Raw genomic sequence first — 24,663 nt, 5'->3', positions numbered from 1 at the left:
AGCTATCTGTAGCTAAACGAACCGTTTTGGTTAGGCTACCCTTGACTTCTTGTATGGACTAAAAACAGACTTGTGATTCATGTAGGCCTAAATGAACCATTAATCATTCATATATGTATTAAAAAGATATTTTAAGTGGCTTTCAAAGCTATTGTTTTTACTTTTGGTTTGTAACTTGTCAAAAGACCGTATTTTGCTATACATTTGAATATTAAGTTAAATTATGATTAGTTCCCCATTACTATAAAGAAGGAAACGGATTTGCTAAAAGCATGAACATATACGTTAGTGCACATCACGGCTACAGGAAGTGAGTGTATTTTGCAGAGGAACGCTGCACTAACCCCAAACCTAAGAAGAGACGCCAAAATAGGGGAAACATCAACTCGTAAAACAGGAAAACATACATGCTGCGTGCAGACTGCAATCTCGGTTTCATTGTGGTTGTTGCAAAATACTAATTACATAATACCTAAAGAAGATTTGATGCTTTTCTCCTCTAATGACTGATTAATGAACTTATCATAAAAACTGCCACACCAACAGCTGCTGACTAACACATGAGTGTGTGTTTTAAACACAGCCATCATCTGCTGTACCTCAGTGGAATGAATTACAGGCAGTCAACGCCTCTTATGTCAAGAAAAATGTGTCCAAACCACTCATGATCGCATTCAGGGACTGGATTGACTGTGTTCAGACAGCTGAACTATCAATTCTTCCATAAAAACTGTAAACGACTAGCATATTTGTATGTGTGTGTAATGGATACAGTTTATTTACAGTACACACACGTTTAAGCCTAAGCCTATAGTGACATTAAAATAATTTTGAGATGTTCATCTCAATAATAATTATTAGCAAAGCAAAACGAAGCATCATAATGTTGACAACTTTTCATAACAAAACTACATGCACAAATTCTAACCGCAGTGAGATGAAATATTCTGGGGGGAATGAAATATAAAACGAATTTACCATTGGAGAGCTGAATAATCCCTCGACTCCTTCTTCTCCGAGCTCTGGGTAACTGGATAATTCACATTAGTAATGAACTCATCTCTGTCTCTCCCTCGATTAATCCAGGATGTGTCAGCCCCATACTTCAGACCTGTAGTGCTGTTGTGTCAGTGTGAGAGAGAAAAAAAGTGCCCAGATTTGTGTTGCTAGACGGGTTTGAGCGTGGCTGAGTGGAAGCGAGCAGGAGGGTGTGTGAGTCTACACACATCAATCCTCATAGCGAGTGATTTACAACAAAACTGCATTTTAAAACCATCCACCAAGTGAAGGAACAATTTTCAAAACCTGGAAAACTGAGAAATGAGGAAGCAGAAAAAACGAGAAACGCCAAAGAGAACTTGTGTTTAACCATTGACATGGTAACATTGACAGAGGCGTGAACTGTACTTTGCATGTTTTATTAAAGCCCTTTTTCGCCTTATGACTCATATTTCCGAGTCATATTTGGAATCCGCAGACTTCAAACATGGGTGTTGGCAGGAATACTCTGACTTTAAGGAACCGTTTTTAAGGTTCACACAGTCAATGATATTCTCTCGTGTTTTCTTTCACTGTCTGTGCCGCGCTGATAACATGGTCCAGGTCAACAGGAAACGACATGCCCACTTTTGAATACTGTTGGTCTTAAAGTAGTCTATGGTTGAAGTAGAATAGGTTATCATTGAGAAAAATACATCCACATATTCAATTGACTAATATACACAAATCAGGCATGACCTTCCTAATATTGTGTTGGCCCCTTTTTTGCTGCCAAAACAGCCTTGAAAAACCAAGGCATGAACTCCACTAGACCCCTGAAGTTGTGCTGTGGTATCTGGCACCAAGATTTAAGCAGCAGATCCTTTAAGTTTTATAAGTTGCGAGGTGGGGCTTCATCATGAATCAGACTTGTTTTTTTGTTCAGCACATCCCACAGATGCTCGATTGGATTGAGATCTGGGAAATTTTGAAGCCAAGTCAACACCTCAAACTCATTGGGCTCCTCAAACCATTCCTGAAGCATTTTTTGCTTTGTGGCAGGCGCATTATCCTGCTTAAAGAGGCCACAACCACCAGGGAATATGGTTTCCATGAAAGGGTGTAGCCTACATGGTCTGCAACAATGCTTAGGTAGATGGTACGTGTCAAAGTAACATCCTCATGTATGGCAGGACCCAAGGTTTCCCAGCAGAACATTGCCCAAAGCATCACACTGCCTCCGCCGGCTTGTCTTCTTCCCATAGTGCATCCTGGTGCCATGTGTTCCCCAGGTAAGTGACACACACGCACCTGGCCATCCATGTGATGTAAAAGAAAACGTGATTCATCAGACCTGGCCACCTGCTTCTTACATTACTCTGTCCAGTTCTGATGCTACAACATGCCCACTTTTGACGTTTCGGTGGTGGACGCAATAAACTGTAATGCACTGTGTATTCTGACACCTTTCTATCAGAACTAGCATTAACTTCTTGAGCAATCTGAGCTACAGTAGCTCGTCTGTTTGATTGGACCACACGGGCCAGCCTTCGCTCCCCACATTCATCAATGAGCCGTGGCCACCCATGACTGTCGCCGGTTCTCCACTGTTCCTTCCTTGGATCACCTTTGATAGATACTGACCACTGCAGACCGTTTTGGAGATGCTCTGATCCAGTCGTAGCCATCACAATTTGGCCCTTGTCAGACTCACTCAAATCCTTTTGCTTGTCCATTTTTCTTGCTTCTAACACATCAACTTAGAGGACAAAATGTTCACTTGCTTCCTAATACATCCCACCCACTAACAGGTTCCGTGATGAAAAGATAAACAGTTAATCACTTCTCCTCATGGTGTTATGCCTGATCAGTGTATATCAGCAATACATCTTCAGTTAATTACAGAACATACTATGAATAGATACAGCTATAAAAATTATTGGTACATTTTGTTGACATAAACGTTTGTTGTTGTTTTTACAGAGGGGACTTTTTGGATCTCTTATTTTCACTCCATAAATACTGTAATATATATTTTTAAGAATAAAATGTTATGTAAATGAAGTGAATGATATGCTAACAAACCTTCAGAATATAGATAGGAATAAAACTAAAGTTGGTGTATGAAAGTGGAGATTTATTTTTTGCATGAGGAAAAAGACGCACGGCATGACATTTAACTTAGCTGCCCTCTAGTGGTTAAAAAACAAAACCGCTGTAAATTTCTCTTTACAACTGTTTTAATTTTCCTTGTTTTAATTTGAATTCTTACACATGGTATTCTTATTTATAAGCACATGTTATCACTATATTAATTAATTTCTATGTAAAGCACTTTGAATTCCCATTGTGTATACTATACTGCCTTGCATTGCCTTGGTGCTTCACCTTTGCATGAGTGTGGATGAATATGACTCTACAACAGATGCTTTACAACGAACTGTTAGAGCTACATATGGCAATTTATCTGTTCAATAACCTTACCTGCTGAGTAATAAAAAAAATCCATATCAATTTTAAATCCCTCAGTTCTCATCCTCTCCAAAAAGCCTCAGTTATTAGTCAATGCTATTAGTTGTTAGTTTTGTTTATTCTGGTTTATTATGAGCTCTGTCGCATTCTCTTTTTGCCAGCAGACTCTCCTCTGTTTGGAGTTTGTGTAAACGGTGATTTGAGATTTAGCTGCTCTATTTCAACCTTTCTTACCCATTATGACAACTAGCCTGTCACTCCCACACAAGTTATAGGAGCAACTTTCCTCCATTTACTTTTTCCTTGTTACTGATATGACGAGACAACACATGGGCGAGTGATGTATGTACACAATCTTCCATCAAAACCCATTCCACACAGTCTAAAATATATACACAAAAAGGTTTACCATAGTGATTTAGGGTAACAAAACCTGTTTTGAAAGGACTGATCATACTGACTGGGGGGAAAAGTTCTATAGTGCACTTTTTGTTACCGAAATCTCCAGACGTATATAGATAGGCATAACATGTAATAAAATAAACACAAATGTGTATTTTGAATGTTAAAATTGCTCAAAAACATCAACATTTACTATACACGATTGTCTACAGCATCTAAAGTAAAAATAATTAATTCAAACTCTGATCCATGTTAATTTACAGTCAATAAAAGATTCTAATATGCTCACAAACTATCATATTTTTAGATCGTAAGGAGTTTGTTTGGTATAGACATGGTGTATACATGTGATGGAAAGAAACAAACACAGATAGAAAAAGAGTGCCAGGAGGTAAGAAAACAGGAAGAACCAGTCAGAGACGAATGCAGCCCGATATGGTTTGAGGAGAATGAAGTTAAAGGCAAAAATATGAATCCATCTTTGATCTTTCTAAAGCTGGTGATTATATGAAATGCTGTATCTTTAAGTTACATTGGGACGAACGCAGATAGTACAAGAGAGAGCATCTTAAAACCTGCAGAAGCACGGAAAATCTCAATTCCATGTGTACTGTAATTATCGTTAGCTTTTATAAATACTTAAAGGGTTACTTCAGCGATTAGCATGTCTTTGAATCAGTAGAAATGCTGGAGTATATTCAAATGATCGTGCTAATGCTAGCATAGGATTAATTCCTATAAAAGTTAAGCTTCCAAAGGCATGAACTGAACACGCGGCAGACTGAACACGCGCTGTGAATGTATGCCGACGATTACCTCAGCTCTCATCACGAGAGCTCATTCATGACGATTAATGTAATCTGACTCCTGCAGCGTTTCTGCTGTGATACTCGCGCAGCGACTCATTATATTGAACAGACACGTTCAGTTTTTAATTGTAATGTCCGTTCTCCAACTTAACTGATTTTATGAAAATAAACGCGATGAGAAAGTGATTCAGTGGCTTTGGGAATGGCCTCACAGGGCAGCGAAGCATTCTGGGAATTGTAGTCTTTCATCCTCATAAGAAAAATACATTTTCTGTCTTTTCTCAGTCTAGAAGACAGCAAATTTTAAAATAATTTTACATTTGTACTACATTAACGAGCCAGTTTAAATACAGATTCATCTTCCCAGCGCTGAAGTACCCTTTAAGGTAAAAGCGTCTGCTAAAGTACTAACTGCACATTTTAATGAGGATAAAAAACATTTATTTAAAACATTATGAGAATTTAAAACATTTAAGAATTATTATAAATAAAAGAAAAGATTTTACATTAAATTTAGATCAAAACAAAAGCTTCAGTATTCATGACTGCAAAAGGAGAAGACTTTTGCTTAGGTGACGCTACCCCTACTGGCAAAACAAGATAAGAATCACAGAAAATCATCTGGGAGTTTATCCATTAACAGGTGATGTAATGAACGTGACAAAAATATCAGGAAAACCGCATTGTTAAAAAAAAAAAAAGAAGTACAAAAAAGAAAAGAACATGTAAATTCTCTCATTCAGTTTCCAATATAAAACAAGTGCTAATGAAGCAGCAGTCAATCTTTCATATGCAAATCGATCAGTTATTAAGATTGGACATTCATTAAACTAAGAATCAAATATATATAAAAAGAGTTGATCCTTTTTATCATCATTTGATTTTGTGGCATACATTAACAATTCACAATGGCTTTTAATAGTTACATTTTCAGAAAAAAAGAAAACACATTTTGGTGATAATGAATGCTACAATGAAACTTGACAATAAAGGCACAGTATAGTACAAAATGACCCGTTAAAGGAGGTTGTAAGTGTTAGTACGTTTCATAATTTCATTAGCCACCTTTCTTTAATAGGCGTGTACAACTCCTGCATATACGAGAATATGCTTATTAATGCACACAATGTTTTGTAAAATCGTAATGCTTCATATAAAACTTGGCACGTGACATTCAGATGTTAACCAACAGTAAGAAGACAAAAAAAAAAAATATATATATATATATATAAAAACAACAAAATATAAAATGAGTTACAAGATCCTTGGCATTTAATTATCTTAAGATTCATAAATATGACTTCATAGGCTGGACTAAATCAATAATGACTACACACAAACGCACGCACACACACACAAACAGAACTAAGACTTTTGATTCCAAAACGCAACCCTGCAGAATAAAGTGAAGGCCAGAGAATTGATTAACCGTTGAATGTTGGTGCGTTTATAAAGTTGAAAATAGCTTTAATAACAGTGCTTCCACCATTGCTTGTTTTTTGGCATCGTTGACATTTCAGGAATGAACATGCATGGGTGTTCTGACGCGAGTAAATATGTACATATGAATGTGTAAATAAGTGCACTTAAGGTTGAGTTTCTGATGAGTCCATTAAAACGCTTAGTGTGAAACACCCATCAAAAACTTCCAGTTGGTCAGCAACTAAGAAAAATTAGATAACTTTCAGATTAAATATTACAATAATGGTACTAACCCTGTATTTTGAGCTCTGTAGATACGACAGCGACAGAGAACTTGGCACATGACTTTTCTTAGAAATGTTTTTATGAACAGCTAAATCAGTCCTCCAAGTCCCTCTCCAAATACTTTTGTATTCGGACGCAGCGTGGACAGACGGGACACTTGGCCTTACAGGAGGAATGAAACACCGTCTTGCAGACTTTACACCTGAGAGACAGAAAACACACAGTCACACCCTCATTCTCATGATATTTAACACACTACTGTGCTGCATGTGATTTTTCACCACTTCAACATTCACATGACTGTCCTGGGGAGGAACGTGTCAGCATAACAATCTGAAACTAATGGTGTAAAAGTGAAAGTAGATGTGTGCGGTTTTATTTACTGTTGCCAGGGCTGTGGTTTTCTAGCACATTTGGGCTATTCTGAAAATTACAGAGCCCTAAAGGGACATGTGCAAAAGTAATTTTTTTTTTTTGTGTGCTCATGCATTAAAATTTCCATTTTATATACACCATCTATAACATATTTCCTTTGTGCGTCACTGCCATTTTATTATGAAGAATACAAGATGGATGCGCATAAATTAATAAATATCTATTTGCTCTAAATGTGGCTTTTGTTAGGGCAGTACACCCCTAATATCATAGCCTTATGTCCGCTTTAACACATTCTGTTAATTCTGAAAATTTATATTATATATATATATAAAAAAAATTTCATGGAAATAAGCCCATGAGACTAGAGGTATGGACCCTTGGACTTGCCAATGCACACAGCCATATTGTGCCATCAACCCATTTCATGGCATGGTTTCTCGGCCATCAGAGGATGCATTAAAGTGATATTAAAGATATAATTTTAATCAATTCATGTGCATCCATACTATCATTTTCTTCAAAGTAAAATTGCAGTGACTTAGAAATAAAATTGTTTCTAGTATACATGAACTGGAAATTATAACGTGTGACCACGGAAAACAATTCCTGTGCATATGTGAAAAGTTTCTTGTGCGCACGCAATACTTTCTCCTGAGCATGATACGTTTTTCATACGGACACCAAATTCTGCATATTTTAAAATGTTGGATAGGTTCCTTTAGGGGCTCTATAGATTCAGTTGCAAGAAATAATATTTCGCTCACATCAGTCTTTTTAAGGTGAACTGAGTTTGCCATTGTAGATTAATTGTTTGTGTATTGACTAAGGTGAGTGTGGTGAGAAGAGTGAATGAAGAGAAGAGTGTATGCAAGCGATTAATAATGCTATCAGAACATTGTATGAAGAATTGGGGAAGTGACAAAACAATATATGTGTTAGAGCATGTTATTCATATTAAGAGCTAACCTTTTGTTATATGCTGCACGCAAGTTATTTTTTTTTTATAAAAACAAAAAAATTAAAATCAAGGTAAGTATAAAATGATTTGAATGTACAAAAATACATATATAGAAAAGTATAACTTGAGAGGTAAAACATACAGATTAAATATTAAAATTAAATTTGGTTGTCAATTAACTTTAGTGTTTAATCCCTTTCTATATACACATACACACACAGCTCGGTAATTTACGGGAGTGAAAACCACATTCCACAATCAACTTAAATCAAATCAATCAAATTAACTCCTAGCATTTACAGAAACAGTGTGTAGAGATCCAGACTGACCAACTAATTGTTAATGGCGTATTTAAACACACATCAGATGTGCCTCTCTTCTGAATGTTTGTGATGCACTAAATCACAGGGAGAGCCTACAAGCCTGGACTAATTCATGTTGCCAGATCTTACTAGAAAAACAATCCAAATGCTTTATGCTAATAAATAAATAAATACATAAATAAATAAATATTGCACCCTGGAACTGCCCCCTTTAATAACTCGATAAGTTTGATTGCCTTATTAGAGAAGCTTAGGCAAAGCCCAAAAAAGCTTACAAGTGGACATGGCAACGTCACAATCATCAGTTTTAGGGGGATTCACTCCCATATTAAAATACGTTTGTCACTCCTGAAAATGTATTTTTTGCACGTGGCCATAAACCACTCTAGCTAAAATCATCAAAATAAAAACTGATTGGATGAAGAAGAATTAGGCTTGTTTTCTAGCCTAATTTATTGTGGGCAGGTTTTGAGTCGGTTGGCCTGCAAATTTTTCTGGGACCCCATTTGTATATTTTAGGTATAATGTGCATTACATGACAATACCTGGAAGTGCTGTCAAACTGAAAAGGGAAGATGATGTTGTCAGAGTTGCAGATCTGACATATAAAGCCCCTCTGGGTGCAAAGGTCACAGTTGTACACGTGCTTGGACCCAAACTCAATCAGAGACTGCAGGTAAGATTCGTAGTGCCCGTCTGCTATCTGTGCGCAAAAAACACAAGTCTGATCATTTCAAGTAATAGCACTCCAATCTTCAACAAGGGTTAAGGGTGTGTGTTTTATATTATATATATAAAAATAATCATGCATAAAAAAATGATTGTTAAAAACATTAATTTAGTAATGAAGCACTGTTATGTGTTGCTCGGACACAACAACAGTTAATGTGGTTTAACAGTTTAATGTGGTTTCATATAAAAATCTTCAAAAAACTGTATCAAAAAGTCTATATCGAAAAGTCCCGGCTGAAAAATCCTCCCTCACATCTCCCCTATTGACAGAATGAGAGCGGGCAGGGGGAGATGTAACGGAGGATTTTTCAGCCGGGACTTTTTACTGCGCCGAGTCGAAGTACTCTCAGAAGTGCTATTCCGCCATACATTATAGTTCTCCTTTTTAAGCCGCTTAGAAAAGTGCCACGTTTTATTTTATGTCACCATACTTAATTGTTCAACTATTCGTGTAACTGTATTTAAATAGGGGAAACGTGGAGGTGTGTGATCGCTTCTAACTAGATCTCTGTTTGGTTCCATAGTGAATGAACTGGGCTTAGTGGGCTAAGCTAAATGCTATCAGATCGTCACCGCGCGTCAGAGAGATTAAGTTCACGCACTGAGACGAGAGAGGTATGTATCAACTCGTCTTATTTAAGGGAATAACAGTTTAATTTGAAAGCGGTAAAGTAACCCTTTAATATACCAACTTATAATAATATGTTTTGTACACAGAAAACCACCAAACACAGGTGGTGGTGGGAAAGTCACATGATGAATTAAAGATCATCACGTGCAGATTTTCCACAAACTGAGACGTTATATACTAATATATAAAAGCTGCACAGTGTCATTCACACAAATACTAAACACCATCATGGTAACACTCAATGTAATGCAATGAACATTCATTTAACAACATTAGAAATGAAAAAATACATCAAATGTGAAGTGTCTCACAGGGAATTCTGGCAATATCAATTCACAGTTTTTCCACTGTAATTTATACAATGACTTGCTCTTTTTCCACTGTAATTTTAACAGTATATTCAATGTAAGGTTAGATACATTACAGTTATTCACTGTATATAGTAGGGATGTCCCGATCTGATCACGTGATTTCAGACTCGATCGGAATCGGACGTTACATCCCGATCAGGACTCGGATATATATGTATATTCTGGGGTGAGAGACAAAGTGAGCACTTGCACCGCAGTTCATCTCACATCTGATGACGCAATAATATAGGTTGTAACTTGAAAATAATGCTTTATGTAGGCGGCTATGTTTCTGTAGATGGATACACGTGCTGGCTCCTCAGTGATACATTACAACAGCGCTAATAAAAGAAAACCGTGGGCAAAACGGTCTATCTGTGTAAACTTTGTTCAATTCATGCGAGTGCTGCCGTATTGTCATTGAATATGAGCAGTCATTTTCACTGTCATGTGTAGAGAAGACGCGAATGAGAGCGCGCACGCGCGCTGATCTGTCTCTGTGCATCATCCGAAAGCGCGCACTCGTCTCACAGCGCGCAAATATTGAGTTCTCTTTCAAGTCTTGTGGTTAAACGGACCAACTCACACAAGAAGTATGTCAACATGTCCATCTTGATGAGTATCCAAGCAGACATATAGTCTGAATATGCTTTAAGAGGACTTTATGCAGCCAAGAAAGACGACGCAGAGCCTTCCATTAGGTCTTAAAGGGGCAGTAGCCGTGCTGTCTGTTTAATGTCAAAGAAAAGATAAGGAAACTAATCACCCACTGCTCTTGATTGAATAGCTTTTGTAAGGATTAGTCTTTAATTTAAACAGTTAAATATGCATTTTACATTTGATTAGCCTACTTTATTCACTTTCTCTACCTAAAAACTAATGTTACACCTATAAAAACCTGAAAAGCATTGTTAATTACACTTCAGTCAAACTACACTTCAAATATTTTTTCCCCAAAGTTAATTTATGTCATTGTAGGCAGTTATCATCACGATGATTTCATTTCAAGTGTTCGTTTTTTAAATAAGTTTAGTTTTAGTTAGTTATTTGATGCTATAAAAACGGCTGTGTGATGTCATGATTGACAGCTGAGATCGACATCATCTCTGAGTGAAGAAATTGTCACTAAGGCACTAACGGACTTTTTTCGGGATTATTGGGAGCAGATTATTTAATTTAATTTCCATAACTGTTTATTTCACACCAACATAATTAATTGTTCTGCATCTGCAACTCCGGTCCAGGAATTTTTTTAATTTTAATGTTGCACTAAAATCCAAAAGTGAAGAATTTGTTATTTATTACTTGATTGTTCAAGCTACCTCACAGAAGTGCTCTGTTTGTTAGAGTTGTTGAGTGTTAAAATAAGGTGAATAAAATAAAAAATAAGGAACATCCTGGTTTGTTTTTTCGCTCTTCTTTATTCTTTTTTTATGTATTATAGAAGTATCGGATCGGGACTCGGTATCGGCAGATACTCAAAATCAAATGACTCGGACTCGAAGGCAAAAAAACCTGATCGGGACATCCCTAGTATATAGTAAGGAGTTAAAAAAAAAAAAAAAAAAAGGTTTTTACTGTTGCATGTATTTAACTGTTAAAAATCTATTTGTTTTACTGAATAAATACCTGCTGCAAGTCCAATACACTGTATACGTCACAGTTATCCAATAAATAAGTCCTCTGCTGAAGTCTGGAAAAAATAAAATAAATAAATAAATAAAACTGGTTATTTATCTGTTGCAAACATCTATTAGAGACTCGATAGTGTGCAAATGATAAACATGCATCTAAGAAACACACACACACACCTCGGTTGGACTTGTTTGCCGATTCCGCTGCGGCAGATGAGGATGTAGTCTCCGAGGAACCGAAGTCTCTGCCTCAGGGTTTGCACTTTAGCCACAATGTCAGTGTGATCAAACAGGTCAGGATTCAAAACGTCGAGGTTCAGGAGCGGCTCGTGCTCTATTTGAGTCAGCAACTTAAAGGCTTGTCTTGAGACCTGAACATAAAGACATGCACACACAGCTGAAGGACATAAAGACTAACAAATCTCATGTAATCTGATGTGTAGTATGTTACCGAATCGAAGTGATGCACTTGTGTAAGAAAAATAAATATTACTATTTGAAACTTTATAGACTTAAATAACTAGCTTACAGTAGTCAGCCGATTTTTACACAAAAGCACCAGTTTGCTTCAGAAGGCCTTTATTAACACCCGGAGCCATGTGGAGCAGTTATATGATGGATAGATGCACTTTTTAATGGATTTAAAAAAGACCCAACAGTTGCTGCCATTATAAAGTTTGGAAGAGCCAGGAAATTTTTACCATAACTACAATTTTATTCGCCTGAAAGAAGAATGTCATATACCCCTAGGATGACTTGAGGGTGAGTAAACGGGCTAATCTTCATTTTTGGGTGAACTAACCCTTTAATGCATTAACTAATGTAAACTTATTGTAAAGTTTTACCTATTTCATGTAATGAATTATCAAATGACAGTGACAGTTAAGAAAAGTACGCTATATTGATTTGAATTATTCATTTAAAGGACAACTCCGGTGAGAAATAAACCTAGGGGTAATTAACAGATGGTTACCGAGTAGATCGTTCTCTGGGATGCGTTTTCATGAAAATCGAATGTAAAGAGTTTTAGCTGTAAAAACAGATTAGCTTATAATGCTTTTATATGGGGCACGGAGTAAGTCAAATTAAATCGCTAGTTAATAGGATATTTTGAGCCTTGTTAGTGGTATTAACTAGCGATTTAATTTGACTTACTCCGTGCCCCATATAAAAGCATTATAAGCTCATCTGTTTTTACAGCTAAAACTCTTTACATTCGATTTTCATGAAAACACATCCCAGAGAACGATCTACTCGGTAACCATGTGTTAATTACCCCTAGGTTTATTTTTCACCGGAGTTGTCCTTTAATATCTGTAAAAAAAATGGCACTTGAATTAAAAACTTTAGTAACAACAGGAAGTAAAATGGCAAATCAATGTAAATAAAAAAAAATAAAAGCAAAAAAAAAGCCATAAATAAAGTAAATAATAAGAATAAATGAAGACATTGGTGCTCACCTCACGTGTTGCTAGGTCCCAGTTGTGCACCATGCGTGAGGGGATGATGGTCATGTCTCCATGGTGACAGGAATCGCAGTAGTACTGTCCTGAGAACTCACAGAGCCTGGCTTTCCCCAGAGACAGTCCGATCTGCCGAGGGCAACCTGGAAACACATTCACAACCGCTTTTACTTAGTGCCAGAGAGCACAGGTACAGTGAAAAACACTTCAATATCACCATTAGAGCACATTTCATCAGTCTCACAAACGCAAGCGTGTGAAGGAAGGAAATGTGTGGCTAATGGCTAGTTTCTGAGGCAAAGACTAGTCAAATCCAGTTTAGAGTACATGTATATGGCTCTTGTCTAATGTAATATTTATATTACAATTCTGTCAAATAAATAGAATGTAAAAATGTACCGATTCAAAAAACAAAAAACAAGCAAATAAAAATGCATTTTTGCCCATATATCTTTTCAAACAATATTTTTATTACATGAATGATGTCTCTCTCTATGAATGCTATGTACAATTTTAAAACCTGAAGTAACCTCGCCATATAAATAAGATTAAATCAATTAATACTTTTATTTAGGAAGGACACATTAAATTGATTAAAAGTGACAGTAGAGAGATGTATAATGTTACCAAGGATTTATTTCAAATAAATTCTGTTCTTTTAAACATATTTATTAAATAATCCTGAAAAAGCAGGTTTTCAACTTTGTTAACAATAAACGTTTCTTGAGCAGCAAATCATCATTTCAGAATGATTTCTGAAGCATCATGTGACACTGAAGACCGGAGGAATGATGCGGATTCAGCTTTATGTCACAAGAATAAATTACATTAAACATTTTTTTTTTAAATATAAAACTTATTTTAAATTGTACTAATATTTTACAGTTTTTACTGTATTTTTGATAAATGTAGCCTTGGTGAGCAAGAGATTGCTTTCAAAAACGTTTTTTAATCTTACCAACTTTTAGTTGAATTCAGTTAAATTACTAATCTAAACCAATACAGTTACAGGAGTTAACACCTTACAGTACATCAGGAGTCTTCTCTGTAGTATAATTTCCTGTTTAATGGTTGTCACATGACAACAAAGTGGCTTCCCGCAAGTTACTGCACTATCTTGGTTTGATATATATTTTTTCAAATATATTAATGATAAATATAATTGATTCAATGCTCTTTTTTCCAATAAAATATATAATATAATAAACTAAATAATAAAGATTACACCATTATTTAAAGGGATAGTTCACCCAAATATGAAAATTCTGTCATCATTCCCTCACCCTTCAGCTGTTCCAAACCTGCATGAATTTCTGTCTTCTGATGAACACAAAAGATGATATTTTAAAGTATGTAATGGACCCCATTGACCTACATTGCACTCCCCCCCCCCCCCCCCCCCATATTATTGAAGTCAATGGACCCATAAACTGTTTGCTTCCCCATATTCTACAAAATATCTTCTTTTGTGTTCAGCAGAAGAAAGAAATTCATGCAGGTTTGGAACAACTTGAGGGTGAGAATTTTTGTTTTAGGGGTGAACATTCCCTTTAATAAATCCAAACAGTTACATGAAGTCATTGGGCCCCTATCATACACCTGGCGCAATGTGACGCAAGTGTTTTTTTGCTAGTTTCAGCCCGATGCAGTTAGCTTTTTCACGTCCAGCACCCTATTGTTTAAATTATGCCCAAAACACACCCATGACTCATTAAAGGATTAGTTCATGGTACTTCCGCCTACATGAAGCGTGAATTTTACCGACATGATTATGTAATCCGTGGCATGTCGCAGAGCAGCATAAGATGAGCAATTTAGGCTTAAAAGTATACATTTAAAAAAAAAAAAGTTTTAAATGACTGATCGTTTCACTAGATAAGACCCTATTCCTTTTCTGGGATCGTGCAGAGCCTTTGAAGCTGCATTGATTTGCACCTCCAACCATTGGTTGTCATCAAATCCGTTATATGGTGAAAAATCCTGGAATGTTTTCGTCAATTTTTTTTATTTATTTTTCAACTGAAGAAAGAAAGACAAACACCTCGGATGAGATGGGGGTGAGTAAAACATCATACCCTGAGTGCATTTGCGGCGTGCGCTTTAGACCATGTGCTAAGATCGTTAAAATAGGGCCCAATGTCAGTATGAATTTCATTTGATTATAATTCAAAATTTACAGATCCCTTTAAAAAAATGCTCATGCCAACCTTTCATACCTGCACATTTGTAATTCTGCGTGTCTAGTCCTCTCTCCTTAGGGACCTCAGACAAGTGAGACAGCAACGTCCCGTCTCCCTTCAGTCGGTGTTGAACCAGTTTGTGGATGCTCCCTCCATGACCACCGGGCGATGAGACACCCAGAACCTCTCCATCATCCTCCGTCTCAAGATACAAGTCGAGTGCTCCTCTGATCAGGCTCCTCCATCCTTGGGCTTCCTCACCGCTCTCTGCCCTCAGTGTCAGTGTGTCCCGCGCAGTCAGAATCTTAAAAAACGCAGGACTACCTAGAGAAACATCTGGAACCACATCCCTGATGGCCCCAATGGAGTATGAGAAGAGAGGCGTCTTGGAGTCGTCTTGGACCTGGAAGCCTTTGAGGGTCTCCAGAGAGAGCGAGAGCACGAGAGACCGCCAACCCTTCTCTTCCAAGTTCTGATAGACCACCGCTTCCTTTATGGCATCTAGTTCTGGGTCCTTATGACGGGTCCAATCTAACTGAGGGGGATCTGGAAGTTCTGAGATGGTGCGTTCGGGGCTTGAGGGTGTCGGCGAAGGGACTTCCTGTTCACTCGATGTTTGCAGGACCTCCCATTGTTCGTCTCTCATCATGGGACGTAGTTTGCTGATGGCCTCCATGATGCGATCGACCCAGTCTTCAGCCTCCCCTGGAGACGGCGCACGCAGGTAGATTCTTTTGTTTAGGAAGGAGAGCCGAAAACGGCCTTCGGAGGAAAGGCGGACGTCTTCACAGCGCAGCAGGGACAGGTTTTCGTAGCAGATGCGCTCCTCTGCATTGTTGTAAAGCCGCAACTCAAACGGAGACAGCTCGCAGTAGTAATCCCACCACATCCCCACCGCACTGCGGCGCTCCAGCTGACCCAGCTTCAGCAAACCTCTGAACGGGTTAGGAAGACCTGCGAGAGAGACCGAGAGATGATGATAATATACACACATCCACTATTTCTAATTTGATTGAACATCTGTCTTTTTAAACATTGCTATAAAAAGTTAAAAAATATAAACTAAAAGCTGTTTGTATTTATTTCTTCTGTGGTAAATAGAAGAAATTTTGAAAGTTGTCAATGGGGGCCCAATGATGAGATGTTTTGGACCCCATTGACTTGCATAGTAAAAATTCTTCAAAGTAGCTTGTGTTCCACAGAAGAAGAAAATCATACAGGTTTGGAGAGTAAATTATGACAGAATTAAAAAAAACATTTGTGAACTATTCCCATGTGAAAATAAATATTTTAGTTTTTTTTGCATAGTATTACAAATATTACGGTAAGGTCCTTGATTATTCACATACTGACCGGTATTCACATGATGAGCAAGAGGTGAGAATTATATTTTATTTTTACTAAAACAGTATTCTTTAAATAAACAGTATTTCTTTAAAGCAAGTGGTTATGAATAATAATGTATGAAAGAAATATTTCTTATTGGTAAATATTTACTCTGGTTACCCTAAAAAAAAAAAACATACTCTAAAGGCATCTTATTTGGCCATGACAGGAATGATTGGATATCATTTGGCACAAAAAGTCAATAAGTGATCTTATCACATCACACTAGAGTCTCCTCTGCACTGACTAGTCACACCGTCGGTTGTGATTGGTCTATCATTTATAGTGTGTCTTGGAATCAAAACGCTATCATATCTGATTTTCAGCTAACTTTATTTGTCCTGCACTTTGTCTTTTAACACTTTTCAGATCTTTTACAATCACAGATTCTGATATGAAAGGTAATATTCGAAAAGCATAATATGGGAACTTTAAAATTTATTTGATTGCCTTCATTTTTAACCAAGGGACAAGTCAAATTTATTCGTACAATGGCGTCGATAGAGATTAGGTCGTATAAGGCTGGTTACTAGTGCAGCCCTTTGGATCGCCTTTTAATTTAATTCAAAATCTTAACTGGAGTCAAACCTAAAACCTCAAGTTCAGTGCATGAAACAACATTTCAAACACTGGATGAAAATGAAATTAAAATTAAATCTAGCACTTAACTATATGAAACCAAGCAAAGGGAAGTGTAAATATTTCAGCACGTTTTTTACAGTCATTATTCTGAAAGAAGGAAGTGGTCAAAAATACAAGCACAGATAACTGAGGCAACAACTTTTCCCCCCAGTAATTACTAATCAAGAATTTGGCATAAGCAAATTCCTGTCTTTTATCCATCTTACCGTTCTGTCTCCGGTGCACTACGCTTGGTGGTGACTGGAGGGTTTCTGGTTCAGAGGTGGGCGTCACCTGCTCGTTCAATTGCGTGACGTCAATGACGGCACATGCTTCAGAACTGCCCGTTTCTTCTGGCTTGTAGAAGTCATCCTCTGATATCCAAGATGTGGATTTCTGAGAGACAAAAACATTTTATGAGCCTATTTTACATCTGCTATTAGCCTCCATCCTCAGGGTTAAATAGGGCTGGGTACTGACATGAATATTGATTTCACGAATCAAATCTGAGTCACAAACTTTTGATTTGATTCCAGTTTCATTTGTATATACATCAGATACAGTACAAATCAATTTTAAAGAAAACAATCTCAATGAATGCTGTAATAATACAGAATCCCTGTCAGTTATTTTAAAGGGTTAGTTCACCCAAAAATTTAAATTCTGTTAATTACTAAAATATTTTAATTTGTGCTTCTGAAGATGATCAAAGGTCTTATGGGTTTGGAACGACATGAGTAATTAATGACAGAATTGGTGAACTAACACTTTAACGTTACTATAATATTAAAGAATACTGTAGAAAGAAAATGATTCTTTGAAAATACTCACACAGGAGGAATACAGAGAGTCTGAGGAGATTTTCCGACTGACAGTACTTGCGGTTCGTCTGTATGCAGCATGTCGGGATTGTTCGACTGAACTCGGGGCAGAAGAGGTCTCTGGAAGAAGAGTGTCAGGGTCTTTGAGGAGGTCATTGGTCTTCTCAACAGTAGAAACTGAAGGGGACTCAACAGATGAGTCTCTGTTCTCCCTCTTCTGCTCCCTTTCTGTAGTCCCAGTGACTGCATGTTTAACTTTTAGTCTTGTGCTTTTAAATATAATCTTGGTTTCTATCATTGTTCCTTCTTCTGTCTCCTGTAATGCTTCAGCTGATATCTTTTCTGTACACACTTTAGGGCCCTCTGTGACGTGTTCATCTGATTGATGCATGTCCGTGTCAGACATGTGTGTTTTTCCGTCAACAGCATGTTTGGCAGAGTCACTCTGGAGCTGAATGTCTGGAGCTGGCATGAACACGTCGATGTCTTCCTTCTTCAAATCCTGACTGTTCTCCCTGCAAACAACGAAGTTTGACTTTACATTCAACATCATTTCTCTGGCATTTCTTTTAACCTAAGGGGAAGCCTTGCAATAACTTTCAAAACATGGAGGCACGTTTTCTGAGTGAAATACTGCATGAAGTGACAAATCACAGCCAATCAGTACACATGTGTTTCTTAATATACAGCTGAGGAAATTATTTTGGATGGTTATAAAAACCAAGGAACTGACTAAGTGTCTTATAGCATGATGCTGTTGATGCTTTAAAGTGGTTGGCTGGTCAACAAGTTGACCGAGACCCAACGAGTTAGAGAAGTTGACTATTTAGTTTTAACATAAATATTTTTAGTCATGGAGCTTCTTAAAATGAATGAATTTAGAGCAAATAAGCAGGTTTTGGTAATTTGTAGATATGACACCGAATCATTGTTATCATATGGCCAAATATTTATTCAGTCTAAATATTATTATTAAGCTACCCAAATTGCTGATTTTTAAAATATATGGTCCTGTACAACTCAAGTCTCCATTAAATCAAAATTTTAAATTCTTGTTTTTTTTATAAAATACTGCAGTATTAATTATAAATGATTATCCATGCACCTTTTTAAAATTAATTTAACTCGTAATCTTTCATTAAAATTGCTTCCCCGAAGAGTGACATCTCTTCTCTGATGATGCTCTTATTGACGACCTACCACTCACATGATTAAATCGACCAATAGTAATCCACAACCATCCAATCAATTCCTCATGGACAAAATCAAGTCCCAACTTACAATTTTTTCAACTGTTTCACATCATGACAGGGTTTCTATCAACTTCCGTTTTATGCTGACATTAAAATAAGTTGATTTATCACTTGACACTTTATTAGGCATGGTTGAGACGTGGTAAGACTTAACAGAATAGACTTCAACCTTTACTTACTCTGTAACAGTGTTCTGTTGTGCTTTGTGGACGATTTCCATGTCACAACTCCAGTGTTCATTTTCAGGACTCCTGGGCTCCTGACCCTGAAGCAGACTATCAGAGCTCAGGCTGGAGGACAGCTGTGACGATCCTGACGTATTCAGACTAAGGTTTGATGAGGTAAGTGGAGTGCTCGTTTCACAGCCCTCGCTTTGCTCTTTCCTCGACTCTCTCTGAATCGCTTCCGGAGCCCAGTCGGAGCTTCCGGACCCTCCAGATGACTGCGAGACTGTATCCCAAGACTCCTTGCGCTTGGGGCCCAAAAGATGCTCGTCTGCAGGTGTGGGGGGGCAAAGGCCTGCAAGGACCAGTGGTGTATTGGTCCACTCATTCAGCACAGCTGATTTATAGGAGAGCTGGAAGGTCATTGAGGCCAAACCCTGCAGTAGGGTGAGAAGAACCTCACGATCCTCTGGGTCCAGCAGAAGAGCCCCGGGCTGGTAGTAGGAGCCCAATTTGGACCCCTCGCGAAGCAGCGAGGTCAGGTAACACTCCATAAGTCCGTCGTTTAGAGCCAGGCGAACCCATGCTCTGCAGCGACCAATGTCTGAATTTATGAAGTTTAGACGGTCTAGTTCTTGAACTACATCCCTATAGAATCAAAAGAATTGCATGTGATCATTTAAAGGGTTACTTCAGCGATTAACATATGGCTTTGTATCAGTAGAAACCCTGGAGTATATTCAAATGATCGTGCTCCGCCCTCTTATATCTCCCCGAGACGAGAGATTTATGCATTTTATTTCTGGAAAAATTCCTCTCGTGACGCAAATTGACGATATTTGCGTCACGTGAGGAATGATTGCCCAGAGGCTAAAGACTACAGCCAGCAGAGGGAGCCATTTCCGCATGTTTTCAACTCGTGCATGGGGAATGGAGATCACACTTACAGCACAGCTCAGCTACAGGCATTAAATTTAAACGGATGCTAAGCAATGTAAGTGTTTTAACTTCTCAAATTAATTTCTATGAAAGTTAAGCTTCCAAAGGCATGAACTGAAAACGCGTTGTGAATGTATGCCGCGAATGTGGTCGCGATTACCTCAGCTCTCATCACGAGAGCTCATCAACTCATTTATGACGTTAAATGTAATCTGAGTCTGCTGTGAAACTCACGCGGCAACTCGATCGTTATATTGAACAGACACGTTCAGCATTTAATTGTAGGAACGCAGTCTCTGTAATCCAGGTGGCTTTGTGAATGGCCTCACAGGGCAGCGAAGCATTCTGGGAATTGTAGTCTTTCATCCCCATGAGACAAAAATACATTTTCTGTCTTTTCTCAGTCTAGAAAGCACCAAATTAAAAAATAATTTCACATTTCTACTACATTAATGACCCAGTTTAAATACAGATTCATCTTCCCAACGCTGAAGTACCCCTTTAAGGGGTTGGTCATTCAAAATTGAAGTCATGTTAATCAGAATCTCAGACGTGCTTGAGGCTCGAGAACCAATAACGTTTGTTCTTGCATGTAAAGCAAGAATGGTTAATCTTTCGTTTACCATGTTTGATGTGCATTGATCAATGTTTATAAATGAATAAGCCCAAGTTAAATCTGTTATCATTTTAAGATGACTTGGATTAAACCGCTTGAATCATATTAATCACTTTTATGTCTTTATAAACTTTTTAAAGCATCAGTGTTGGAATGGATAGACAGAAATATCTTCATTTGTTTTCAAAGTTTGGAATGACAGTGAATTAGTAATTGATGATGAAATTTAACTAAACCTTTAAGATTGTGTCATGTAATGCAATCAATTCTGACAATACAATACTGGCATTTCTCTATTCCGTCACTTCTAGAGGGTGAAGAGAAAAGAAGCACACAATTCAGATCTTTATGCATGTAAAATTACATATTGTGAGGTACATCGTGTTGTGACATACTGTGATTTCCAAACTAGACATTTTGTAAGTACTGTGTCTTCCTCCTCTTTTACTCAACATACACTCAATACAAAGGCTGAAAACTGTCCGACTGAGTTTAACTACACAAGAAACCCTCAAACATGAGTCAAAATGCCTCATGTAGAGTAGCGAGTGAGTGAGTGTCACTTGACTATTAGGCTCTGGAGCAATTACTAAACCACATGATTCAACTAATCCTACAGGCTTGTCACAATCCTCACAGAGTCTCCATGACATGCCTCTTTCTGTTTCCAAACGGGTGTCAGGTTGCCCACATGGAAAGAGTTGGTTAAAATTATTTTGAAGCATGAACCAACATCAGTCGATTGGTTAGTAAGAAAACCAAAGGCGTAGGAATGATTTTGGAAAGAGTAGGCTATACTTAAATCCAGTAAGGATCATTAATGACATTTAGTTCCCTCTTGCATCCAATATTCAAATGAGTCATGCATAGGTCAAGGGAGCCAAAGAGCCTTCAAATAAAAAATAACTAGAAAAGGTTGTGACGACGTGAAAGGTGGAAATTGTTTTTTGGGTGCACTACCCTTCAAAAGATATTGAGATGTGGGCGTGACACTCAAAAGTGGAGGCAGATGAACATGAGTATGTAGTGGTGTGCTTTAAAGGTTCTAGCTCTGCAAAATGCTCTCTAAAGCCACACCTTCTCCAAAGAAAGGAAATCTGAGTCTGAAGACGTGAACAGCTCAGATTAGAACATCACAGGTTGTTAGTAGTTAGTAGTTGTAGTTACAGTAATTACGACATGGCATGAACGCAGCAAAAAGCTAGTTGTAGATCCCATTGACTTCCATAGTATGAAATAAAATACTATGGAAGTCAATGAGGTCCATCAACTGTTTGGTTAACCATAATCTTTCAAATATTTTGTGTTCAGCAGAAGAAAGAAACTCATACTGGTTTGGAACAACTTGAGGGTGAATAAATGACAACAATTCAAATTTTAGCCCTTTAAGAAATAGGATGACTTTTTAAATTTTCTTTAGATATTCTAACCTATGACCCACCGGTGTGTGACGGTCTTCAACAGGCTCCAGAAGACCGGTTGAGGAAGTGTTCCTCGTGATCCTCCTTTGCGCGAATGACCTCCGTCATATCTGATGAACTTGCTCTTGATTCCATGTATGAAAGCCGCCTCCAAAGCACAACACAGCAGGTTCGCCTCCAGGTCCTCGCTGGTGACCGCAGTGTCTGTGGTGATGTAGCGCTTCTGCAGAGCTTTTAGCGTCCATGCGATCTTTTCCTTGATCCACTGAGGAGAACAGAGGGGTTATTGTTGTTCAGCATAATATTCAGTAAATTTGACTACACTGACATGAACTGAACTTAAATTAAGCCGAAGAAGGACACTATTGTCTTCTGAAGATTTGCTTATAGCTGAATTGAACTAGTTTCATAATTGACAAACTTTACATTGTTATTGAACTAAAGCAACACTGAATTTAATTGAGTTGACTTCGTCATTTTTAGTTTTGAAAAAAATCTGTATTGTATAAATAAGGGATAATCCATAGCCTGACGTGGTCATAGTCAATTCTAGTCAGAATTTGAGTCTGAAACTGCTCCATTGGGCTGTGATTATGAGCCGTGTTTCAACCGAACTAGGAAAGACATCAATTGGACAGACCTACAACCAATCAGAGCAACGAAGGGACGCATAACGTTACTTGTCAAATGTCAACAGAGCTCAACTGCACTGTGATGCCAAGTCCGCGTTTTTTCCGCGGGTTCTTTACTATGTCTGCGGGTTGAAGCGACTATTATGTGATATATAGACCCTGGAGTGCGAATTTTAGCAGGCAACCTTGCCAAAATAACACACATTTTACCCCCCAAACGCCATTTTTTCACCGGAGAACCCCCCTAGTAGTTGCCGCGTTTTGTTGTAAAAACTTGGCAACCCTGTTTGCACGCGCGCTGAAATCAGGCTGGAATACACAATCTTTGCCAGTGTTGTAAAATAATTTAATGATACACAGAGTACTTACCCAACATGATCATCATTTCTGAGAGAAATTGTGATGGTGAATGCATATACAAACAAGCTCTCCGTTTAGGATTCAAACAAATATAACCCAAGCTCCTTTAATGAGGTGCCTGATTACGTTACTGTTGATCATCTGTCAGTCATCGTCTAAAGCCCGCCCTTGATGATTTCATTGGTCCGAACAGTTTCTGTTCGGGGATAATCACTCCTCTATGGAGCAAGGCAAAACCGAACTGCCCGACCTAAAATTTGTGTGGGCGGGGCTAAATTCAGCTGGCATCCAGGCTAGATAATCCATGGCTAGCTGTGCATTAAAATATTGTACCGCATAGTATGGAGGGAAAGAACCACATGACGCAAAATGGAGTAGAGCCATTTGAAAGTCAAAATGACATGACGGTAGGGCTGTAAACGATTCATCGCGATTAATCGGATCCAAAATAAAAGTTTGTGTTTATTTAATATATGCGTGTGTACTGTGTATAATTATGTATATTTGAATGCACAATCATACATGTATATATTTAAGAAATATTTGCATCAAAATACTGTGTGTTTGTATGTATTATAAATATATAAATAAAAATATTTTATATATTATAAATATATTCATGCATGTGTGTGTATTTATAAATGCATAGTAATTATACACAGTACAAATATATTTTTTGTAAACACAAACTTTTATTTTGGATGTGATTGTTCACAGCCCTACGTGAAGGCCAAATATGGAAACCCATAGGAATTTGTCCTATGCACTTAACCCATTCAAGTTAGTGCACACATATTAGGAGTAGTGAGTGGTTAACATAGCAGATTGTGGACACACACAACCACAGCCATTTTGCTGCAATCGAGGGTTTGGTGCCTTGCTCAATGACCCTAGTCATTTCCTGTCGATATTAAGAATCGAAGCCTTAACCAGTCTGACTCGTGAACCATTAGACCAGGACTGCCATAAATGGTTCAAATCATTGAATGCACAGCTAGCCATTGATTATCGCACTTATACCATGGTAATTTGCCAGCATTGAAAACTTAAAGCTTGCAGTGTGATATATGACTGGAAGAATTGTACAAATGTTGGTCATTTTCATCAGTTATAGTTATTTGGCAAAAACTCTTTATTCTTAGCAGTGTGGTAAAGTGTCACAGCAGCCACTGAGCGAATGCACAGAGTAATGTTTTAAACACACTCAAATGTATCTAATATGAGAAACAGAGCTGCGTTACCTCATACTCATGACCTGGAAAAACGGAAAAGGCGCAGAAGACTTTGTCCCGCCATATTTAAAGTCCCGCTGCTCGCGAGGTGTGTGTTTGCGTAACAATCACTCCAGGGGCCTTGCTCAGCTCCTTAACACTCTGCCCTGCTCTGCCTCATTATACAGTCTGCCTCAATATACACATTAATAAATCGCATCC

At 37.8% G+C, this 24,663-nt stretch overlaps 2 protein-coding genes across 2 annotated transcripts in view; both read right to left on the bottom strand.

Moving 5' to 3' along the window:
• Positions 1-1,315, bottom strand: part of arhgap27 (Rho GTPase activating protein 27) — a 45,907-nt gene extending 44,592 nt beyond the window's left edge. Inside the window, exon 1 of the mRNA XM_067429430.1 lies at positions 979-1,315. The gene's annotated coding sequence lies outside the window, so the exon portion shown is untranslated. The remainder of the gene's footprint in view (positions 1-978) is intronic.
• A 4,558-nt stretch (positions 1,316-5,873) lies between these two features.
• Positions 5,874-24,663, bottom strand: part of plekhm1 (pleckstrin homology domain containing, family M (with RUN domain) member 1) — a 28,345-nt gene continuing 9,555 nt past the window's right edge. Inside the window, exons 3-12 of the mRNA XM_067429801.1 lie at positions 22,259-22,503; positions 19,278-19,910; positions 17,856-18,360; positions 17,252-17,420; positions 15,054-15,971; positions 12,835-12,980; positions 11,552-11,745; positions 11,370-11,433; positions 8,573-8,730; positions 5,874-6,570 (exon numbers count right to left, since the gene is read on the bottom strand). Coding sequence (XP_067285902.1) covers positions 6,462-6,570; positions 8,573-8,730; positions 11,370-11,433; positions 11,552-11,745; positions 12,835-12,980; positions 15,054-15,971; positions 17,252-17,420; positions 17,856-18,360; positions 19,278-19,910; positions 22,259-22,503 — 3,141 coding nt within the window. The 3' untranslated portion in view covers positions 5,874-6,461. The remainder of the gene's footprint in view (positions 6,571-8,572; positions 8,731-11,369; positions 11,434-11,551; positions 11,746-12,834; positions 12,981-15,053; positions 15,972-17,251; positions 17,421-17,855; positions 18,361-19,277; positions 19,911-22,258; positions 22,504-24,663) is intronic.

This window comes from Pseudorasbora parva, chromosome 21 (genome assembly GCF_024679245.1).
Source record: "Pseudorasbora parva isolate DD20220531a chromosome 21, ASM2467924v1, whole genome shotgun sequence".
NCBI lineage: Eukaryota > Metazoa > Chordata > Actinopteri > Cypriniformes > Gobionidae > Pseudorasbora > Pseudorasbora parva.
Note: the sequence above shows the minus strand (reverse complement) of the source record. Positions and strands in the feature narration are given on the sequence as shown.